Source organism: Rutilus rutilus, assembly GCF_951802725.1.
Source record: "Rutilus rutilus genome assembly, chromosome: 7".
Classification (NCBI taxonomy): domain Eukaryota; kingdom Metazoa; phylum Chordata; class Actinopteri; order Cypriniformes; family Leuciscidae; genus Rutilus; species Rutilus rutilus.
In genome coordinates this window covers 26797884-26817433 of record NC_140221.1, presented here as the reverse complement: position 1 = coordinate 26817433, position 19550 = coordinate 26797884, and the positions used below count along the sequence as shown (strand labels likewise).

Genomic DNA, 19550 nt, shown 5'->3' with positions numbered 1-19550 from the left:
CCAGTGAGCTCAGTATCACAAGACAGCACACATTATGTGTATAAAATAATTTGTATACATTTAAACTGCAGTAAAAGGAAAGCTATATTTTTCAAACACGGAAACCTCAGTCACTATATTAAATGTCTTACATTTTTTAAATATGAACAATTATTAATATTCAGACTCAGGTTTTTTTTTTTTTTTTTACAACATAATGTATAACAACTAATTGTCAAAAAGCTCCTCGTAAGCAGGTGGAGAAGAAGCGCTCCCCGCTGTACTCGCTTTCCTCTCTTCCTCTTCCTTTGGGACGCCGTGATTCCTGCAACGAAACCAGCAAATGTCAAATAATCCACTTATGCCAGCAGCCAGCCCTTGGTATTTTGTGCAACAAATAACGCAAAGGTGCTTAGCTGCTTTGTTTTACTTAGTGTAGCCTACGTTATTTTAGCCTATATGCGTTGCATTATATTTTAGAGCAGACCGGTTAGTGTTGTGACACGTTTTGTTTACGTCTAACTCAGTTTCGTGTGTAGGCTATAGTTAGAAAAAAAAGGTTTTAAAAAAGCCGTCATTGGGGCAGCAGTACCCGTTCAAAGGGTACACCAAAAACTTTACTATAATGCTTATTTCTATCAGACAATTATGAGAATTAGTACTTTTACATATGAATATAAAGGTTCACATTTGTACCAAAATTGTACAGCTACCTTAATGGTAGGCTACTTATCACTAGGCGCCCTTTTAAAATGTTACCGCCCCAGTGACGGCTTTTATAGCTATACCTTTTTTTCTTCTTCTTTAGAATCGTAACACCAATAGAAAACAGACATTTTAAAAAATTTTGTGGTTAATAAATGTAGGCTACTTGTATAAAATAATTAGGTTATCCCCAACTAACCCACTTCCATTCCTATAGGCTACTCCCTGTCATTTAACATGATCGTAAATCGAATTAAACCAGATGTAAAGTTATAGCCCAAGTTAAATACGTTTTTTTTTAATCTTAATCCTTTATATTTGTACACGCTCATGTACGATATGGATTTCAGCTCTTTTAGTTAAACTTCGTAATTAAGTTAACTAAAGTTACTCCAGTTCTCCCCTGAGCTTTTAAATTTAATTGAACGACTAAAGAGTTCACACATACAATTTCTTAAAATGTAGCCTAGATATTACATTCCAAAACTGATGTACATTATTGGTTACAGTGATTTTCTTTAGTCTTCAATGTTTAGTGTTCTTTACAATATGGCTTAATAAACCCATCTCTTTAGATACTTACAACCAAAAAGTGACTAGTCATTAAAAAAAATCATCTTGAGCTGATATTGAGACTAGAATATTAATATTAGAATTAGAATATTAAGTTTCTAGATGTATCTAGATAAATCTAAATGAATCTAATGTACACCACCATCAGTATTCATCATCATATCATCATACCTGTTTTCCCTTTGCTCTGCTGTGGCGTTGTCGTATTCACCGGAAATAAAGCCGGGGTTTTCCATGGGATACACGTTGTAATACTGTGGCGGTGTGCTCACTGTGACTGCTAACGGCTGGTGACTGGAATGCAAACCATTAACAGGGCCAAGACTTTGGTCAGGTACTACAGAGGTGTACGGTGGTGGGATGTACTGGACCACAGTGGCCCTGTGGAAGGTAATGGGCTGATTGAATCTAGTAAAGACAAACGATGGTCCCGAAAGGGGCGGCAGAGGGTCCATTTCAGGTGTTCTCTCCCCATCATTCTGTTTGCAGTTCAGGCAGTTGAACATTCGGAACTTGCAGATGCTTATGAGCACGAACGCACCTCCTACCGACAGCAGAACGGGCCCCAGAAGCTGTGTCCACTCGTAGCTTTGACTGGTATTGTAATTTGTCCACCCCATAGCCGTGAATGTCATGCCAACCAGGCCCAAGAAGACTCCAGAGAACAGTAGTGTGACACCAGCTTTGTCTCCATCTGACACTTGACTGTCTGAAGAGGTCGGTGGCTGGCTGGGCATCAAAGAGACAACATTCACAGGGGCATCACTTGGACTCTGGGTGCTGTTTGAGATGGAATTACAAACACCAGCAGGTACTGCATCACTTGGCTCGGCAAGAGGGTTTGTCCCCTGATTCCTACTTTCCGTTATGTTCTTCCAAAGATCTAGAACGCTGTAATGTCTCATCTGGCCAGAACTGCACTGATTTTGTATGGTGGCTGAAGGACTGAGACACTTGTCTGAGGAATATTCACTCATCTGTGCCTGGAGGATCTTTAAGAACTTTGTTAAGCTATTTTGGACATTGGCTCAGAAGCTTAGTTAACAGGTAACAGATCATTACTGCTATGCTGGAAATTTCAACACTCAGTCATCATATTGGTGCGTGAGCACTGAAATGTGTAATCTCTGTGTTGCATGATAGGAGACATGAAGGAAATTCGCAGGTCCAAAGACTAAATCTAAAATGACTTTTTACCAAGTCTTAAAAAAAATAAAAAATAAATTACTACCAAATGAACTGCCCTTTCTATAGAATAAATAGATCAGTCAAACTTGATTATGTAGTGTAAAGCTGTCCAAAACAACACTGGACCCCCTGACTTAAAACCCATAATGACATGTTTGAAAATATCTTCTATTGTGATCCACAAAAGAAAGAAAGTAAATGATCACAGATCACAGAATGTTCACTTTTAGGTGAAACATTCCATTAATGTATCACCAAAATCAAAAGAGCAAAGTCTATGGCAAGAGGAAAATACTTTTTTTTTTAAATCAATGAACTATAAAAGTTTCTTCCTTTTTGCACACAACCTTTCAAACACAAGGGAATCATGCAATTACACTGCAATAGGAGCTTCCTTAAATGGGCCAGAACATAGAGAGAGATAAAAAAAAAAGCGTTGTTTTAAACAATATCAAAATATCACTTTTACTTTTTCAAAGCCGCATCCGGAGTCCTAATGGATTTATTTATAAAAACGATGTTATACTCAGCGCAGTGCATGACCTTGAATCCAGTTCACTAAAAACACAAACTGTCACTAAACTTTGATGACGCATTTACCTCACAAAAACATTTGTAATATTTTAACTATTGGAAAATTACATAAGAATTACAGTATATGTATAACAAAAATATTTATTTATCACTACTGAACTCATATGCATATGGCATGTTTTATTACAGACTTGTTCACAGTCCATTGTTTACTTGTTGTCGTGGAGTGGAATATGAATCAAATTTGCAAGTGAAAATTAGCCCATACTGGCTCAAGACACCAGTATGGTTTGAATCTCCTGATGGTGAAAGAAAATGTGATAGTGCATATTGCAACTCACTGAACTGAACTAGAGACGCACTACAATTCAACTGGAGCTTTAAATGCCAATCATTTACACCTCAATCATGTTTTTAAAAAATAAGAATTGTGAGTATTGAGCTAAATTCTTCTAGCTCTTCATGAAGATCAAGCAGTATGTCAGAACTGTCCCATGCTGAAGACTTTGTTTTAATTATTTTTCCAAAGCTTGAGGAGACACCTGAGACACATTTAGGAAGAGAATAGATTCCAGCACAAGAATGTTTAAAATCAGCCCAGATTTTGGGCCGGACACACTCTTTCAATTAAGCCGAGTCCAAATATTTATGAGGAGAACATTTCCTCTTTCTCTCTGTCGCTCTCTTTGTGATCACGGAGTGTGTAGTATGCATGGTAATAACAAATGTGTGTGCTGGTGTGTGTGTGTGTGTAGGATAGGTCTGCTTAAATTATATCTTGGCATTCGCAAAGCTCAAATACTGTCAGTGTGAATGCTTTGGACAACCTCCCGGTAAGTCTTTGTTTGATTCGTCCCATTTTGATTCTCACTAGCTGCTAGTTATTTGCATTGGATGCAGTGACAAAACAAAAGTAGAGAACGTCTTCATATGACCCTGCACTGGATTAATTATTAGTATAGAGACTACATTGTCTCAGTATTGTACAAACATTAACAAACCTTGGTAACGCATTTCTTCATTCAGCTTTAAATGATTAGCCACCAAATTAAATCTTTTAATATTTGCAATTGTGGCTTACTTTAGATTCCTCTCATCCTAATTTACCTAGTCTTCCCTCTTCCTTCCAGTGGTTCATATGCAGCACAATATCCTGATCGCACGCTAGGTTGCATGAGCATCCACGTCCTCCAATGGGAAAAGCGCATCTGCAATCACAAGAGGGGCCTCAATAGGATTCCATTGCACACACACTCTCTCTATTCCTCCCTCTCTCTCTCGCTCTGACCACCCCTTCATCTCAGTGAGGCAGAATGTTGCTTCATGCCATTGTCACGTAAATCCTCCACAATCAATAACTGGATCATTATTGCAGTGATTATTATGTTTCTAGCATGTTATATGTTTGGCAACAGTTCTTCTAACCCTAATTGATGGAGTGTGTAGCTTTTCATTTCTTAAACAACCACGTAGGAAAATGCATCATGGCCATATTCCAGGATGACAAAGCCAAGATTCATTCACATTTTGATGGTTGGGAGGGAGCATGAAAAATAATTTTCACACATGAATTGGCATCTCTGAGTACAGACCTTAAATGTATTGAAAGTCTTAGAAATGTGCTGGAGGAGACTTTACAGAGTGCGCGACTCTTGCATTGTCAATACAAGATCTTGACCAAAAATGGATTCACCTCTTGATGGAAATAACATCACAACAGGCTTCCATAGACTCTGTGTGTATTTAACAAACTATAAGTGTTTTTTTTATTTTAAATGGCTATTTAAATGTCTGTAACCTAAAAATAAACATTATGTGGTTGAAAACACTGAATAGTTGTGATATAGCATTTCAAAAGCGCTGAGGGTTCAGTGTCAGCCAAAGAACGAAAGCCCATTTGAGTTTAGCAGTTGATCACATGACGTATTGGACGTTCTAATCATACTGGTGTACACATCAAAGGGTTAAAATCGATCATGTTTCGGGGATAGATGGGGAACAAATTGACACTAAGGGGGCAATGCCCCCTTTTGCCCCTCGTGGCGCCGGGCCTGGCATTAAATATTTCAATATAAATATTTTTAAATGTATTATTTTATCTGACAGAACATGCTAAGACAAAAAAAAAAAAAAGTTAATTAAGACCCTTTCACACAGCGCGATGATGCCGGCAAATTGCCAGAACGCCTTCTGTGTGAACGCAAACACGACCCGGGATTGATTCCGGCATCGATGCCGGGTTGGGGACCTAGTAATATTGCCGTGTTCAGTCCCGGAACGCGCGCTGTGTGAACAAAAGCCGTAATAATGCCGTGTCGTAGTGATGACGCTGAAGGCGGGATCATTCGCCAGCTGTGAAACGGTACATAATGCGCAAGTTTATGAACGAATCAGAGACAAAAATGCACAAGCTTGGTTTCTCGAGAGAGAAATCGCAGCTCATAAGCAAACCTAAGACGCTGCTGAGACATTATGGTGCCTTCACGTGCTATGGTAATTATGGTAAATACCAAAAGCCGACATGGAAAATGCACATGAACACCCCCTCATGTGGTATTTTCCACTGGGCAACTCGTAGAATATTTTGATGCACGAGTTGCCGAGATGAGATAACCTTTGACCTTTTCAAAATGGCGGAGAGCAACTGAAGAGTTGTGAATACTGTTAGCGGATAGTTTTTGTAGCCTATACAATGTTGTGTCATTAACGATTGTAATATAATGCGTTAACACTCAATTTTCAACTTCGCCGCAATTTCCTTGGTTCATATTTAATCATTTTATGTCGTTTTATTTATTTTTTTAATTATTAATTATGTTTTAATCATCAGAAAGCACCACATGTACGTTTTTTCTTTTTTTTTAAGATAAAAAAGATACTCTACTGACACAGACCTTGCGGGTACTACATTACAACAACAAAAGCACTTGAACACAACACACTGGTAAATACCAGTTCACAAGTGGAAAATATCATCTTTTCCATAGCACGTGAAGGCAGCATTAGTCACATCGATGTCACGTGTCTTTACGGGATTTTTACGGGTTGTGTGTGAACGCACTCTCGGAAAATCACTGGCAGTGTGAATGAACCAAAATCAAACGAACCCGGGTCACTTTATCCGTGTATTTTCCGGAATCTCTGTGTGAAAGGGGCTTTACACTGTGCAAAACAATCAGCCAAGATGAACACTGCAACAATATTACAGTAATATGAACACTGAAGTACTCTTAAGTGATTTCCACTAATCAAGAACGAAGACGCAAAATAGGCTACTGCCAGTTGTGTTTGAAATTAAACAAGAGAGGGAGTCCATTGTGTAACACATGAGACGTGAAAGTGGCAGCAGTTTCAGTTACAGTCTGATATACAAAGTCGCCATGGATGACAGTAAATATTAGAAAATATTACTGAATGCTGCAGTTGCTCACTTGGAATCAATTATTCCACAGCGCCATGCTATGTGATTAGATATGATTCTCTGCGATACAGGACACAAAGCCTAGATATTTTTGGTGTGATCTGGTGCAAGCAATATTACCTCATCTTTGGCTGGCAGATAGTATAGTAGACACTGTGGGGGCTGCTCCATGGGAGTTAAGATGTCGCCATCCTCCATCATGGCCCCCGACCTTGTGACAAATTGCCCATGACGTGGTTCTGCTCGCCAGGCACGAAAGCCTATTCTCTCTCACATCTCTCATTCCCTCCAACCTGCCTTTCTCCTGTCCACCCATTGTTCCATCCTTCCACTGCTCTGAGCTTTCATGTACCATTTCTCTTTTTCTCAGTATGGAGGAACAGTTTTACGTGCCCGTTCACCAATCTGATTTTGAACCAACATGCATTGCATAGAGGCAAAAACAGGATAGGAGGGGGGAGATAAACACAAGGAGAGAAACAAATGTGGCTGCTGAGTAACTGAAGGGAACCAATCACAATGATCACAGTAAAAAGCCAGGCAGTAGATGGACAATTGTATCAGCCTGTAAAAAAAAAAAAAAAAAGAGAGTGAAATTTAGTATCCAAACATGCACAGGTCAAACAAACAGCATTATGGTTGTGTTGTGACATGATTGTAGCTATTTTATGAGCCTTTCAAACAGTGAGAGCACCACTACAAATGTCTTTATGTCTCTGTTGTATACACATTTCACTATATTTAGTGTAGAGTTAAAACATTCAGGCATAATACAGGACAAGATATCTAACTGCATCAGTCTCAAACAAACTGTGAATATATTTTAAAGATTTAATGCAACTAAATTTGCAGTGTCAAATCCAGTGATTATTTCATCATCAAAAGCACTCATTGTATAAACCTGGTACTTTGGTTCTAAATCAACTTTATAATCCTGGAAGAAAACAATAATCAATTTATAATAAATCTCGAACAGATTGAAAGCTATTCTACCTATTCTCTCTCTCTCTCTCTCTCACACACACACACACACTCTCACACACACACACACACACACACACACACACATCCCTTTACTTGCGTTAAATCTAAATGGGGTCATTCCATATAGACTAACCCTAACCCACACCGTAACTCTAACAGAAAACTTTCTGCATTTTTACAATTAATAAAAAAAATTATTTACTTTATTTTTGATCCTGTTTTCACCAATTAGGATGATTTAAAATGGCACTATTATGCTATTTTAAAGGTCCCTAACTTTGTTTTGGTTTACATGCATCCAAGGTCAATTTTAAATTTTCTCATAATATACATTGTGGTATCAACTCTTTTCTCACAGTGTCTGAAACGGCTCGATAAAGGATTTAGTCTCTCTAAACCCCTCCTTTCCGGAGCCTACTCTCCTCTGATTGGTCAGTACGGCCATTACCATATCTGAATTTCAGCTCCGGAGGCTTCATCAGCACTTGATACACAGTGATATGTACAGTCACAATGGCGTCGGTTTTACTGTATCAGTTTGAGGCCGAGTCCTCATCCTTTGGAAGTGCATGCAAAGAGGATTTGCTTTGGCAGCTCAGAAAACAGCGTCTTCTTGACATGTCGACAACACGAACCAAACTCTTCCATGCCTCAGCTAACTTCAGTGATTGAAGGCAGGTCAAAGTAGAGGCTGTGTGTGGGCAACCAATGAAGATCAGTAGCTGACGACTCATTTCGGCAGAATGGATTCTTTCTTTTAGGATACAATAATTGTATTTGTTGTGCACTTTTATCTTTAAAACTTTGCAGACCTTTTACATTCACAAACAGCTATATTTCACAATGCATGAAAGGAAATATTCAAAAAAGTATTATGGGGCACTTTAACTCACTTCTTGGTACGTATTTGTCCCCAAAACATAGTTAAGTAGGTACACACATACAATACTCACATTTACAGCTATTTAAATTGGAACAAATCATAGATATCTAGTGAGCAACAGAGGATCTATATGTTGCAGAGAAGCCTAAAGTAATTTCACATACTGAAAGTCTACTGTGATTGCTTTATCTCACTTTCGGGAACAATATTGGGCCCCAAATAAACACACGCAAACCTCATCAAATTCAACAGTTCTTCCCATGTCCAGATTCATCTCATTTACTCGAGGACTCAATAGAACTTATTCACAGCAGCGCCATCTTGGAAAGAAAGCAAGGCTGTGAGGGATAGACATACATCTCTTCAGTAGATTATACTGTTATTTAATGTGTTTTTGGATTGTTCTGCTGACGATTTACGAAACACTGCAAAAATATCTTTCCAAGAAATTTCTGCAGACAAAAGACTCTGGATAACATGAGCTGTGGAAAATTATAAGTGATGTAGGAGCTTTATACAGCTTTTTACAGCGGACGTCAGCGAAAACACAGTAAGTCTATCCCTCACAGCCTCGCTTTCATACCTGTCATCATGGCGCTGCTCTCAGGTCTATTAGCCATCGCAGCACCGGTGAGGCTCCATGGCTTCAATAATCACCTCAATGAGTCAACAGAGCCTAGAATTTGTAGTGAAAGCATTACGAGTTGCAGAGATGTCACTGGGCAGATGACATGGTACTGAAACAAGGTTTCTATTAAAACATCTTTCATCATATGGATTCTAGAGGGTGAAATATGAGTGTCTGGAGAATTTGAAGGATTTCAAATGGTATAAGCGAGCTCCTCGTTGCACTGTTGTTTTGGGAGACCTACCAAAGGCTGAAGAGAGGGAGGAGCCGGCAGATATGGATGGAGATCAAGAATGATATTAGGTGTGGTTAGAAGAGGAGGAAGAGAGAAAAGAGATGATACAGGAGGATAGATGTTCTTAGAATGGAGGAGAGAAGAAAATAAACAGAATACAGTCAGTAGATGGGTGCGGGTGGAAACATGGAAAGATGGAGAGAGAGAGAAAGAGAAGCCAAAGGATTAAAGAGGAGTAAATGAGGGGAACAGTGTGAGATGGAGGAGAAAAGCAAACACATTTTTAAGTTATGAAGGTCCAGCTAGTGTGTTTGCTCAGATGGTTTTGCTCATACTGAAGAGGGGGGCGTTGGATCAAAAGGCCATGTCATTCTGTAATGGAGCATAAACGTAAGTGATGCTGCTCCTGCTCTCTCCTTCTTTAATAACTCAACTCTATTACCCCACAGAGTCTCTGCAAAAACACAGCCTGTGACAACATCCAAAGAACATTTGAAATCAGTTAGCTAAAGAGCCGAAAGACCCTCTCCTCTTTAACCTTCTAGGTAGAGTTTAATATCTTTAATATGTATCACTTTGAGTGACTGATAGTGCATCGACTGGTGTTGATCTAGAGTGGAGGGAGCCTATTTTGCATCATAGTAGAATAAGTCTCTAACAGATTATACAGTAACTAACCACCACATCAGATTAAGTAGCCTACTAAATTAATTTCGACCAACAACACGACTGTTAACATGATATTGTTTTTATAAAACAGTTAAATAAACAAAAACAAAAAATGGTATTAAGCAACTTACATTTTAGATGCCAGTTCAGTTGGCTTGAAGCCATCGCTGAATTAACCATCACGAGTCTCCTGATTTAAGACCATTTCACACTAAGGACGTTCTAATTCTATAAGATTATGGTCGATGACACCGCAGCTATAACGATAACAACACAGAAGAAATATCGTTACCGTTGGAATCACTTTCACGGTAGAACAGTGGTAAGGAAAACAAATTGTCCGAGAGCCCTCTAGTGGTCGGGAGCATTTCCGTTGTGTTGCGGCTTAAATTTCGTTGTGTTGTACATTTTCCGTTGTGTTGTGAACTTATGTTTGCTTTTTAAATTTCGTTGTGTTGTGCACTACTGGGCCACCGTAGGTTTCCCTTTTTGAATGACGAATATAGATGAAAATATCTGCAGAAAATAGACAGTTGTCTCATTTACACGCAGGCGCAGAACGCGCATTCTAGCTGACACTGACAGTCGCCTGTAGTTCTCTCGGTGTGTTCTCTTTCAAGAGCAGCTTTTCCCCCCAACGCAGGCGAGTCGGCTTTCATCAGGGCTAGTTCTTTGGCGTCGGTTTGGTGTGTCCCGGGCGCGGTATTTTTTTTTCCCTGGATGGTAGGGGAAGACTCATGAATATTCATTAGGGAAGTCATCCCTGATTGGTCTTAACCCCAGTGACGGGTAGGTTTAGGGGCGGGGTTAGGTCATCAGACCAATCAGGGATGACTAACCCAATGAATATTCATGAGTCTTCCCCTACCATCCTGGGGGGAAAAATACCGCGTCCCGGGCAAGTCATTGTTGCCAACTACTGGCGTAAAGTTGTAGCTGAAACAGTCACTGAAAAGTCTGTCTGTTACGCACAAAAATAGCTATAGACAAATGGAGTGGACAATCGCGCGCGCACACACACACACACACACACACACACACACAGAGGACTGAGAATGATTGTTATACAGGTGTCTAAACAGCATTCAATCCAGATCAAGTGGTGTAATCAGGATTAAGCAGGTCTGATGTAGATGGAACTGTGAAGCGTGCAGAGGACTTTTCCGAAAGGGTTCATGAAGGGGTCTCCAACCCTGACACATAGGCTACGTAAACACATAAAAGACACACACGAGGTGTGTAAGAAAGCCGAATGGCTAGCACATGTGGGTAAGTTTTATTTCACTTTGCAAGGAGCACTGGAAGTGCAGCAGATGTGTTCAGAAGCATGACTGTGTAAACATCTGAATGTTGAATTGCTTTATCGTTAAATCTATCCATACTCTTTCCAAACTAGAAATCAACCATCAAGTGCATGAAAAATGCACAAATACATGGAAATAAATCAGTAGGCCTACTATAATCTGTGTCTGTAGCACTCAGTTATCAGAATAGGTATGTGCTCTGAAAATTCATTTAGTACTAAAAGTAATTAGATATACACAAGGTTTTCAAGAGGTCAATGTGTAAACTTATTGGGGGAATGTACAAATTGTCACAGTGCACTTCGGATTTCAACTTCAGGCTTAAATTAAGTTCAGTTAAACTGTTTAAACCCCCCAAAAAGTTCAATCATCACAGACTACTAATTTTCTTGAAGATGAAGGTCATCTTGAGTCTTGACTCAGGACAAAAGGAGGTATTATTGGTTGAAAATTGAACTGAAATTTTGAAAACATAATTTCTGAATAGAGATTCAAACGAGAAAAACAAAACAAAAAACAAGACAGACAAGTTAGATTTCTGTAGTATTTCTTATATTTGTATAGCTTTATATATTACACATTTATTACTGACACAGAGCGTCATAAAGCAGAGAAACATGGCGGAAATATTTGTCAAAATTTACATTAGGTGAGAAAAAGAAAAACATTCACACAAATGGTTTAACATGCCATTGAATGTGGAGATAAAAAGGAAGAAATAAAAGAGACTTTTTTTTTTAAATGTTCAAAAATGACTGAATATTGACGTGATGGCTGTAGAGGCAGCAAGAACCAGCTCGCTAACTACACAGTTCATATTCACTTGAAGAAACCAATATATTGTATTGTATTTGGATGCTACATTGACCCGGATGTTCACCAGTTGATTTCTGCCTCTGTACTGACACCAACATCACATTCCATACTGAAAACAACTGAATTAAAATCACAAATATTTAAAAAAATGTACACAAAGACAGTGAGAATTTTTAATATAAAATCTTTACGTTGTTACTTCACAAAACTCTTAGGCTGCTATCAAAGAGTAAAAAGTTCCTGGTGAAAACAAGACGTCATTGTTTTCAGATTCATGAAGATCCTTCATTGTTGGCATTTAGTGTTTAGTGTTTTTCATTTTAAGGTACAAATGGTGTCTGCTATGGCTGGGATTGGGGTAGCCCTTGGAGACGTGGTCCTCCACAGAGGACAAGGCAAATAGCCCTTGTATGGGAGACAGACCCCCTTAAAGCACTGTGAATGCTCGCCACTGGCTTCCAGCTCAAGTTGAGAAATAAAGGATAAATGGAGAAAACTCTTGACGTTACTAAGATGATGGTGAACTGCTGTGGGACAAAACTAATGAAATATTTAAGAGAAAAAAAGAGTTCAAATCAATGCGTGGCAGTGGGGAAACTGGGACACTGCCCGCATTTAATCTTCCCCGTAACTTCCATTGGCTCATTGTGCTTTGATCTGTATTTGGCAAACTTGCTCAAAGCAATTGTGTTCAGGTGATTATTAACATAAAACACTCAAAAACAGACATGATGGCACATTTGGTGAAAACATATATACCGTGTCCCTTCAAATTACATTTACCTAAAAATTTGGTAGTATGTTGTTAATAAACTACACTGAAAAGTGTGCACGTTCATAATTCATCTTAATATGCTAATATTCAAAACATTTTGGTCTGCTTATCAACAAGGATCCCTCCAAATACTCAGGTCAGTGTTTGTAATTAGAATAATCTCACAGTGAATTCTTTCGCTGGGTATTTTGGTATTATTTCTGCTCAGATTTCAAAATATTCCATCTATAAGTCCTGAGTTTACAGAAAACTTTTGGATGATGTCTATAACGGGAACAGCGCATGCTTTGCAGTGAACTGTTTGAAGGACAGAGGCTAAAGTTTAGGCAGTGTTTTCCCTTCAATATCCCATTAGGAAGCGTAAAGAACTGAACTGGCACTTAAAAAATGAAGGAAGAGGAAAACAAACGGGGAAAACGTGTTCTTTTAGACTTAAACATGCAATTATTTGAAGTAAAGAGGCACTGAGGTCAGTGTATATACGTTTCCTTTTGCTGTTAAGCAAGACACACAACTAACCAGTAGGATCTCTTAACAATGTTAAAGTGAAAATGGCACTAAACTGTAAAAACAATCCAAAAATGTAATTTTGAAAGCTTCTAAATTCATTGCACATTCATAATAAAAAAAAAAAAAAAAAAAAAAAAAACTGAAAACAATCTGAATTTAGCAGACGAATGTGCAATGCTCAGCTATGAAAAAGACCATGGCAGTCTAGCCAAGTAAGGCGTTCTTGTGAGCATGAAGTGATCTATTGCTGAGGCATTTTCTCCTGTCTCTCCTTTTTCATTGTTTTTTTCCCTCCTTTTGTTCTCCTCATTGTCATCGTGATTGACTGACAGACATTGTGAATACAAATGGAGAAATGAATGCTCAACAAATATCCAGAAAGATTGTTAGTGCAGTGTTTTTTTTGTCCTTTTTTGTTTAGATATGCTTTATGTTTATACACATATAATTCATATTACAAATTGTTAACTATACATATCAAAATAACATACCCTACCGTTCTGACTTTATAAAAGTCTGAATAGATCAAAAAGTATCAAAGATTAAAGATTAATGATTTCATTCGCCAGTATCCTGACATTCCTCCTCCTTTCTTTTCTTTTCTTTTTTTTATTTTTCTTTGTACACAGTGTTTGATACTCAGTGCTACGTTAGCGTGTAGTATAAAAATCTCGAATCTCCAGAAAGGTGCTTCACTGGAACTGGATCGTTCAGAACGCAGAGAGGAAACAGAAGCATGAGAGGCTTTCACTCAGACAGCCCCCTTTTTCCATCCTCTCTAACAATCCTCCATAAATATCATTGAGAACCAGTGACAGAATTAATGAATGAACAGAAATTAACCTCCAGATTCCCTGCATTTGAGAGCGGATCTCAGATCTCAGCAGTCAGCCATATAGCGGCCTGTGAATGTAAACAAACACATATTGACATTTTATCTCCTGACAGCTCTGCCATTTCAAAGACAAAACTACTTTGAAAAGACTCTTGAGATATAAACTATTATAATAACATTATGATGTCAAGTCATAAAATCTTCTGGTGATAGTGTATCTGGTGCTTTGGTGAAGTCCAAAATCATTCTTACCACTGGCGAATCTCTTCTTATTGAGGGAGAGCCGGTAACCGGAGCCAACTAGTTCCATATCTACACCAGACAGAGTGCTGCCCTCGCTGAAGAACTGAACAGCCAGGGTGGCAGGGATGGATGGACCATCAGACAGCTCAAACTTTGCCCTCAAAGAACCAGAGCCTGACACATACACACACACAGTCAACATTGAAGTACTTTGTGTCAGAAGACTTTTTAATCTTTGCATTACAACACAAAATTACACTGTGGCAAAATCTAAAAATAGATTTTGACCATTTTCCAATTCATTTTGCCTTTAAAACTCTAATATAAATTCCACTATTTCCACTATTAGCCCTGTAATGCACTTTATTACAAGCTGAGTGTTTACTTTTGAGTCCAATGCAGGTTGTGCGCAACAAACTTCCTCATTCTGTAAAACAGGTTCGCTTCCGGTTCAGGTCTTTTGTATGCGATTCGTTAAATATAGAGCCTTTTTTTTTTTTTTTACTCGAGAAACCTTCAAAGGAGCGAGCAAAGATGAGCATTACCGATGTCCATCGCATATGCAGGTTGATATCAAATTTTTTTTATTTTTTTTTCTCACTAACATTTAAATAGAATAAAACACCAACAATTAAAAGGACTAGCTAAGGTAGCTGATTACCTTAAAAGTCCATAGATATCGCCGTCAGTTCGCACTGCCGTTAAAGCCCCATTATGTAGGATTTCCGTTTTGGTCAAACAACGACCCCTAGAGTCGATGTGGACTACTTGTATTTAACGTTACTGTCGTAAATACCACTCACGCAGCAGTCTCTTCACTCACTGATCCTGAGCCTGATGCCCCTGTATACCGGTCCCTGTTCAGTCGGATAGAAGCTGTAACGAGTGTCAATAAGGTGTGTCCCCTTTAAGAGCTGCGCGCGCCCTGTTTAACTGACTCGGCACAGTCTGTATTGTATGTGCGCCTCGAACACACCGTAAGCGGATTGTTTCTGTTTGATGCTCATTCTTGTCCTATTTTTGTCTATCAAGTAATGCTGTGGACGGTAAAACGTGTGACAGACAGTTACACGAGTTCGATTGGGGAATAAACACAACGCGTTACAAATCGTCGGACATCGAACAAGCACAGCTAGCCTCCGAAGATGTCTACTAATCCATCAACAAGAACGCCAGGTGCTTTTTAGCTCACACCAACGAGTAAAAAGCTTGTCCGAGTGATATACAGTATAAGCAATATACTTACAAGTCCAACAGCATGCGAGGACGTGTTGGGGGAAGTGAGGTAGCCTATGCCGTAAAGCAGTCGAATTTTGTAGTTATTTTTGTGCGCGGGTGTTACTACCCGAACCCCGAAGTTTAAAAGTACGATTAAAAACTATACAAACCCCATCAGGCTATGGCAGACGCGTCATTCAACCTATTTTAAGTCGATGTACCATCACAAGCGTTTTGGAAATATATTATGAAGGTTGAAAAGTTATAGTGTTACTATAAGACATAGTGTTACTTTAACACTTTCTCCGACGAGGATGCAACGAGACCCATTCTCCTGTTTGTTCATTTGATGTTTTATTTAACTGCCCCACAAGTATAGAACAAGGTTGTTTTGTACCTTAGTTTCGTAAATCTTTTTTTGGCATGTTTTTTAAAGGAAGTTTTGAGTTTTAAAAATTACATTACATTATGTTTATATTTTTATTTCAAATGATCATTGAAAATGTTATTTTAAATGATACGAGATGCACAAAGATGCTACTTTAACAATAATATGCAGCAGTGAATCAAAATCTTGGTTGACAATGGTGTATTTATCTTACCTTCATTTTCAGACTTGACAGAGAGGTCACTCAGTTTCCATAATGTCTTACTCTGTTCCGCATTCCTAATTAAAACACAGTAACAATCAAATAGTTCAACTGAGCTGTGGAAGTGGCTAAGATTATGCATTCAATATCATTCAACAATTTGCGGTCAGTAAAAAAAATTTTTTTTAAGAAATGACTACATTTGTTCAGCAAGGATGCATTAAACTGATCAGAAGTGACAGTGACTTTTACTTTTATTTCAAATAAATGCTGTTCTTTTGAACTTTGTATTATTCATAAAACAATCCTGAAAATAAAAATATTAAGCAGCACAACTGTCAAATTTAACAGGAATAAATTACATTTTAAAATAGAAAACAAATAATAATAATAATAATATTTCGCAATATTTATGTTTTTACTGTATTTTTTATCAAATAAATGCAGTCACGGTGACCAAGAGAAACAAACCAACTTTTGAAAGGTAGTGTAAATTCTGTAAAATCACAAATTTAATATCACAGTGATTGGGTCCATACTTCAGTGTTTATTTGTATCACAAGATATTGCGTGTTTGTTTGTATGTTTATGTGCCTACACCCTCCAACTCACCAGATGGCGTTGGGGAGTGACTGCATGTTGGTTACCCCGCCATTGACAGGCACTAACACCTGTAGGTTGGTGAGCGCAACAGGGGGCTGCATGGCCTCTGGGTTGTATCGGTAGTCCACTCGCAGGTCTGTTGTAGTAGGGGCACATTTCCAGTATACCACGAGGTTCAGAGGCGTCGATTGAATACCATTTGAACATGCCTGAGAAAGGAGGGTCAAAAGATCTTTGCTCACCACCTGAGGACAATGGCTTACCATCAACTTGATTTACACAACAATAATCAGGCGAACTAAATATCAACAGTACATATACAAAATAGCTGCACGATTAATCGTAAAAAGATTGTGATCTCGATTCAAACACCCACGTGATCTTGTTTCTAAATGACGATTCGGATCTGTCTATTAAACCTTTCACAAGTAGGATCACAGCAAACATTCAAATCTGTGTTCACGCTGCCGCTGACCCAGAGGGAGCAGTTGTTCATGTATTGGTATACAAAACAGCTTCACAAACAGTCTATTCTTTTCTAATTCTGTGTACTGAGAAGTACTGGCATTAAAATGTACAGTTCGGATAAAAACACTGATGTCCATGGTAGCGATCAAAATAGAGTAAATCTCCTTTTTAACGCAAACGGTTACACCAGTAGTTTGTACTGTCACTTCTTAACTGAAGTGACAGTTAAGAAATATACAGTATATATCACTGAATCATTCATTCAAGAGAGTTGTTTAAAAATGCTGATTCATCCTGTAATGAACCAAGTGGAGTCTTTATGCTATGTTTCAAAGCAGCTTTACAGTGATAATAGGAAAGTAATGTAACAGAGATTGTTTTGGCTTTACAGCAGATCTAGAATAAAGTTATTGTAAAGATCATTAGTTATTCACTTAGACGCTTACACGACACAGAAAACCAACAGAAAACCCTTAACACGCTCTGGCCCGCTCACCCGCACAACAACAGTGCTTGGCGGCTAGAGAGTGCAAACCCCGAAATAGGTTTCAAGGTGCAAGCCCTGAAAAAAAAATATATAATAATAATTTTTATCTCTGCGCAAGCTTTAAAAACGCAAACCTGTGAAAACGCTGACGGCGTGCACATGCGTATTACGTGTTCAGTCTATAGGTATGTGCGTTTGAATATATATATATATATATATATGTGCGCAGGCGTGTAGTCTTTCTTTACAACTTGACCTCAACAAATTACATGTCTGGCCTTAAAAATTTATAATACAGAATTATTTATCACTTCCGCGTGGCCATGTGAACCGGAACTATTTTGAAAGCGTTTTATCTGTACAGAGGTAAAGGGAAGGAGAAGGGGGCCTTCACAGGGGAGAGACTAGTTGACACTTCAGGACTGCATTGTCGACGTGTCCAGGCGCAGGTCCTTAATCATATCTGGATGCGGCCTGGATCTGGTGGACTGCGGTAAAACTCGGGATAAACAGAGAGACTAATATTCTAGGTTATTACATGAGGACTTTTTTGTCCAATAATTAGAATCTCTGTTTTTTCAGAGTCAAGTAGTAGGAAATTACTAGTCATTAGCTATGCATTCCGTTAATTTTGTGAATTAGTAAGTTTCGTCAGGGCATGAAGAAATATAGAGCTGATTATCATCAGCATAACAGTGAAAACTAATGCCATGCTTCCTAATGATATCTCCTAATGGTAGCATGTACAGAGTGAACAGCAGTGGTCCTAGTACTGAGCCTTGTGGTACGCCATACTGAACTTGTGATCGATAAGACATCTCTTCATTTACTGCTACAAACTGATAACAGTCAGATAAGTATGATTTAAACCATGCTAATGCAATTCCACTCATGCCAACATCATTTTTGAATCTATTTAAAAGAATGTTGTGGTCAATAGTGTCAAATGCAGCACTAAGAGTGAGTGAGTCGTTGAATCATTTATTCAAACCGCTTTTTTAAATAACACAAATTAATTAAATAGTTTTTAATTAGACTGCAGCAATTAACATTTTGTCAGAACCTCTAGTAAATTACATTTTATGTTGTTTAGTTGTCTATTCAGAATCGTGGGAGAATCGTGATTTCTATTAAAAAATAATAATAATTGTGATTCTCAATCGTGCAGCTCTAATATGCAAGCATACTAGAAAAGCTAGTACTAACAAGCTTTACTCACGTGTTTCTTGAAGAATTCATTGACTAACAGTATTATCCCAAAGGTAACAGAATGGAAAGCTATAAACCTGGTACTTTAGGATGTCCACGTTGTAATAGGATGCAGTAGGATTCTGCTCAGAGCTTTTCCTGAGGTACGCCGTCAATGCAGACATGTTCAGCCAAAAGTCCTTAGTGCTTGTGTCACTCTGGGAGGAGTCACTGGAGTCACACACACACACACACACACAAAGAAAACAGTATTAGGAGCTCAATAATTCAATGCTGTGTGTCATTGGAGCAGCATGGAATAACTAACCCTAGTCCAGCAGCTCAACTATTAAATCACAAATCCCTCCTGATTTGAATAGCCATGCCTGAGAGCTGCTGGCACGAACTCACACAACATGAAAAAGGATGTGGGTGAGTGAGAGCAGGGTGAGTTTAGCTTGAGCACTTTAGCGATCATGATGCTACTATATGGAATCACGAATAAAGTAAGAAGGCTGTTACAAATGTACAAAATGTTTGATCTCTTTCTCATATACACATGATTTTTTTTATTATTATTAGTGTGGTAACACTTCACAATAAGGTTCATTAGTTAACATTAGTTAATGTATTAACTAACATGAACCAACAATGAGCAAAACATTTGTTACAGTATTTATTCATCTTTGTTAATGTTAGTCAATAAAAATACAA

The 19550-nt window shown here is 38.4% G+C and overlaps 2 protein-coding genes and 1 long non-coding RNA gene across 5 annotated transcripts in view; all 3 read right to left on the bottom strand.

Annotated features, from left to right (window-relative positions):
- Nucleotides 1-201: 201 nt before the first annotated feature.
- On the bottom strand, nucleotides 202-2225 carry tmem174 (transmembrane protein 174). Its single transcript, XM_084412798.1, has 2 exons — nucleotides 1429-2225; nucleotides 202-304 (listed from the first exon to the last, which is right to left on the bottom strand). The coding sequence occupies exons 1-2, from the start codon at nucleotides 2160-2162 to the stop codon at nucleotides 208-210; spliced, it is 831 nt and encodes a 276-aa protein (XP_084268924.1). The 5' UTR covers nucleotides 2163-2225; the 3' UTR covers nucleotides 202-207.
- A 1792-nt stretch (nucleotides 2226-4017) lies between these two features.
- LOC311294569 lies at nucleotides 4018-10160 on the bottom strand. Its single transcript, XR_014628075.1, has 3 exons — nucleotides 9931-10160; nucleotides 6521-6965; nucleotides 4018-4187 (listed from the first exon to the last, which is right to left on the bottom strand). It is a non-coding gene; the product is annotated as an uncharacterized lncRNA (long non-coding RNA).
- A 3352-nt stretch (nucleotides 10161-13512) lies between these two features.
- The window catches only part of fcho2 (FCH and mu domain containing endocytic adaptor 2), a 47365-nt gene continuing 41327 nt past the window's right edge, over nucleotides 13513-19550 (bottom strand). For all 3 annotated transcript variants that reach the window (XM_084412920.1, XM_084412918.1, XM_084412919.1), the window contains 5 exons: nucleotides 18935-19067; nucleotides 16703-16902; nucleotides 16103-16167; nucleotides 14292-14456; nucleotides 13513-14107 (listed from right to left, as the gene is read on the bottom strand). In XM_084412920.1, the coding sequence (XP_084269046.1) occupies nucleotides 14085-14107; nucleotides 14292-14456; nucleotides 16103-16167; nucleotides 16703-16902; nucleotides 18935-19067 (586 nt within the window). In that variant the 3' untranslated portion in view covers nucleotides 13513-14084. The remainder of the gene's footprint in view (nucleotides 14108-14291; nucleotides 14457-16102; nucleotides 16168-16702; nucleotides 16903-18934; nucleotides 19068-19550) is intronic.

What these genes read in the sequence shown, in the direction of transcription:
- tmem174 (XM_084412798.1), bottom strand. Translation starts at nt 2,162, where the DNA reads ATGAGACATTACAGCGTTCTAGATCTTTGGAAGAACATAACGGAAAGT. An exon ending in GCAGAGCAAAGGGAAAACAG is followed by an intron (nt 305 to 1,428) that starts GTATGATGATAT and finishes GTTTCGTTGCAG; the next exon opens with GAATCACGGCGTCCCAAAGG.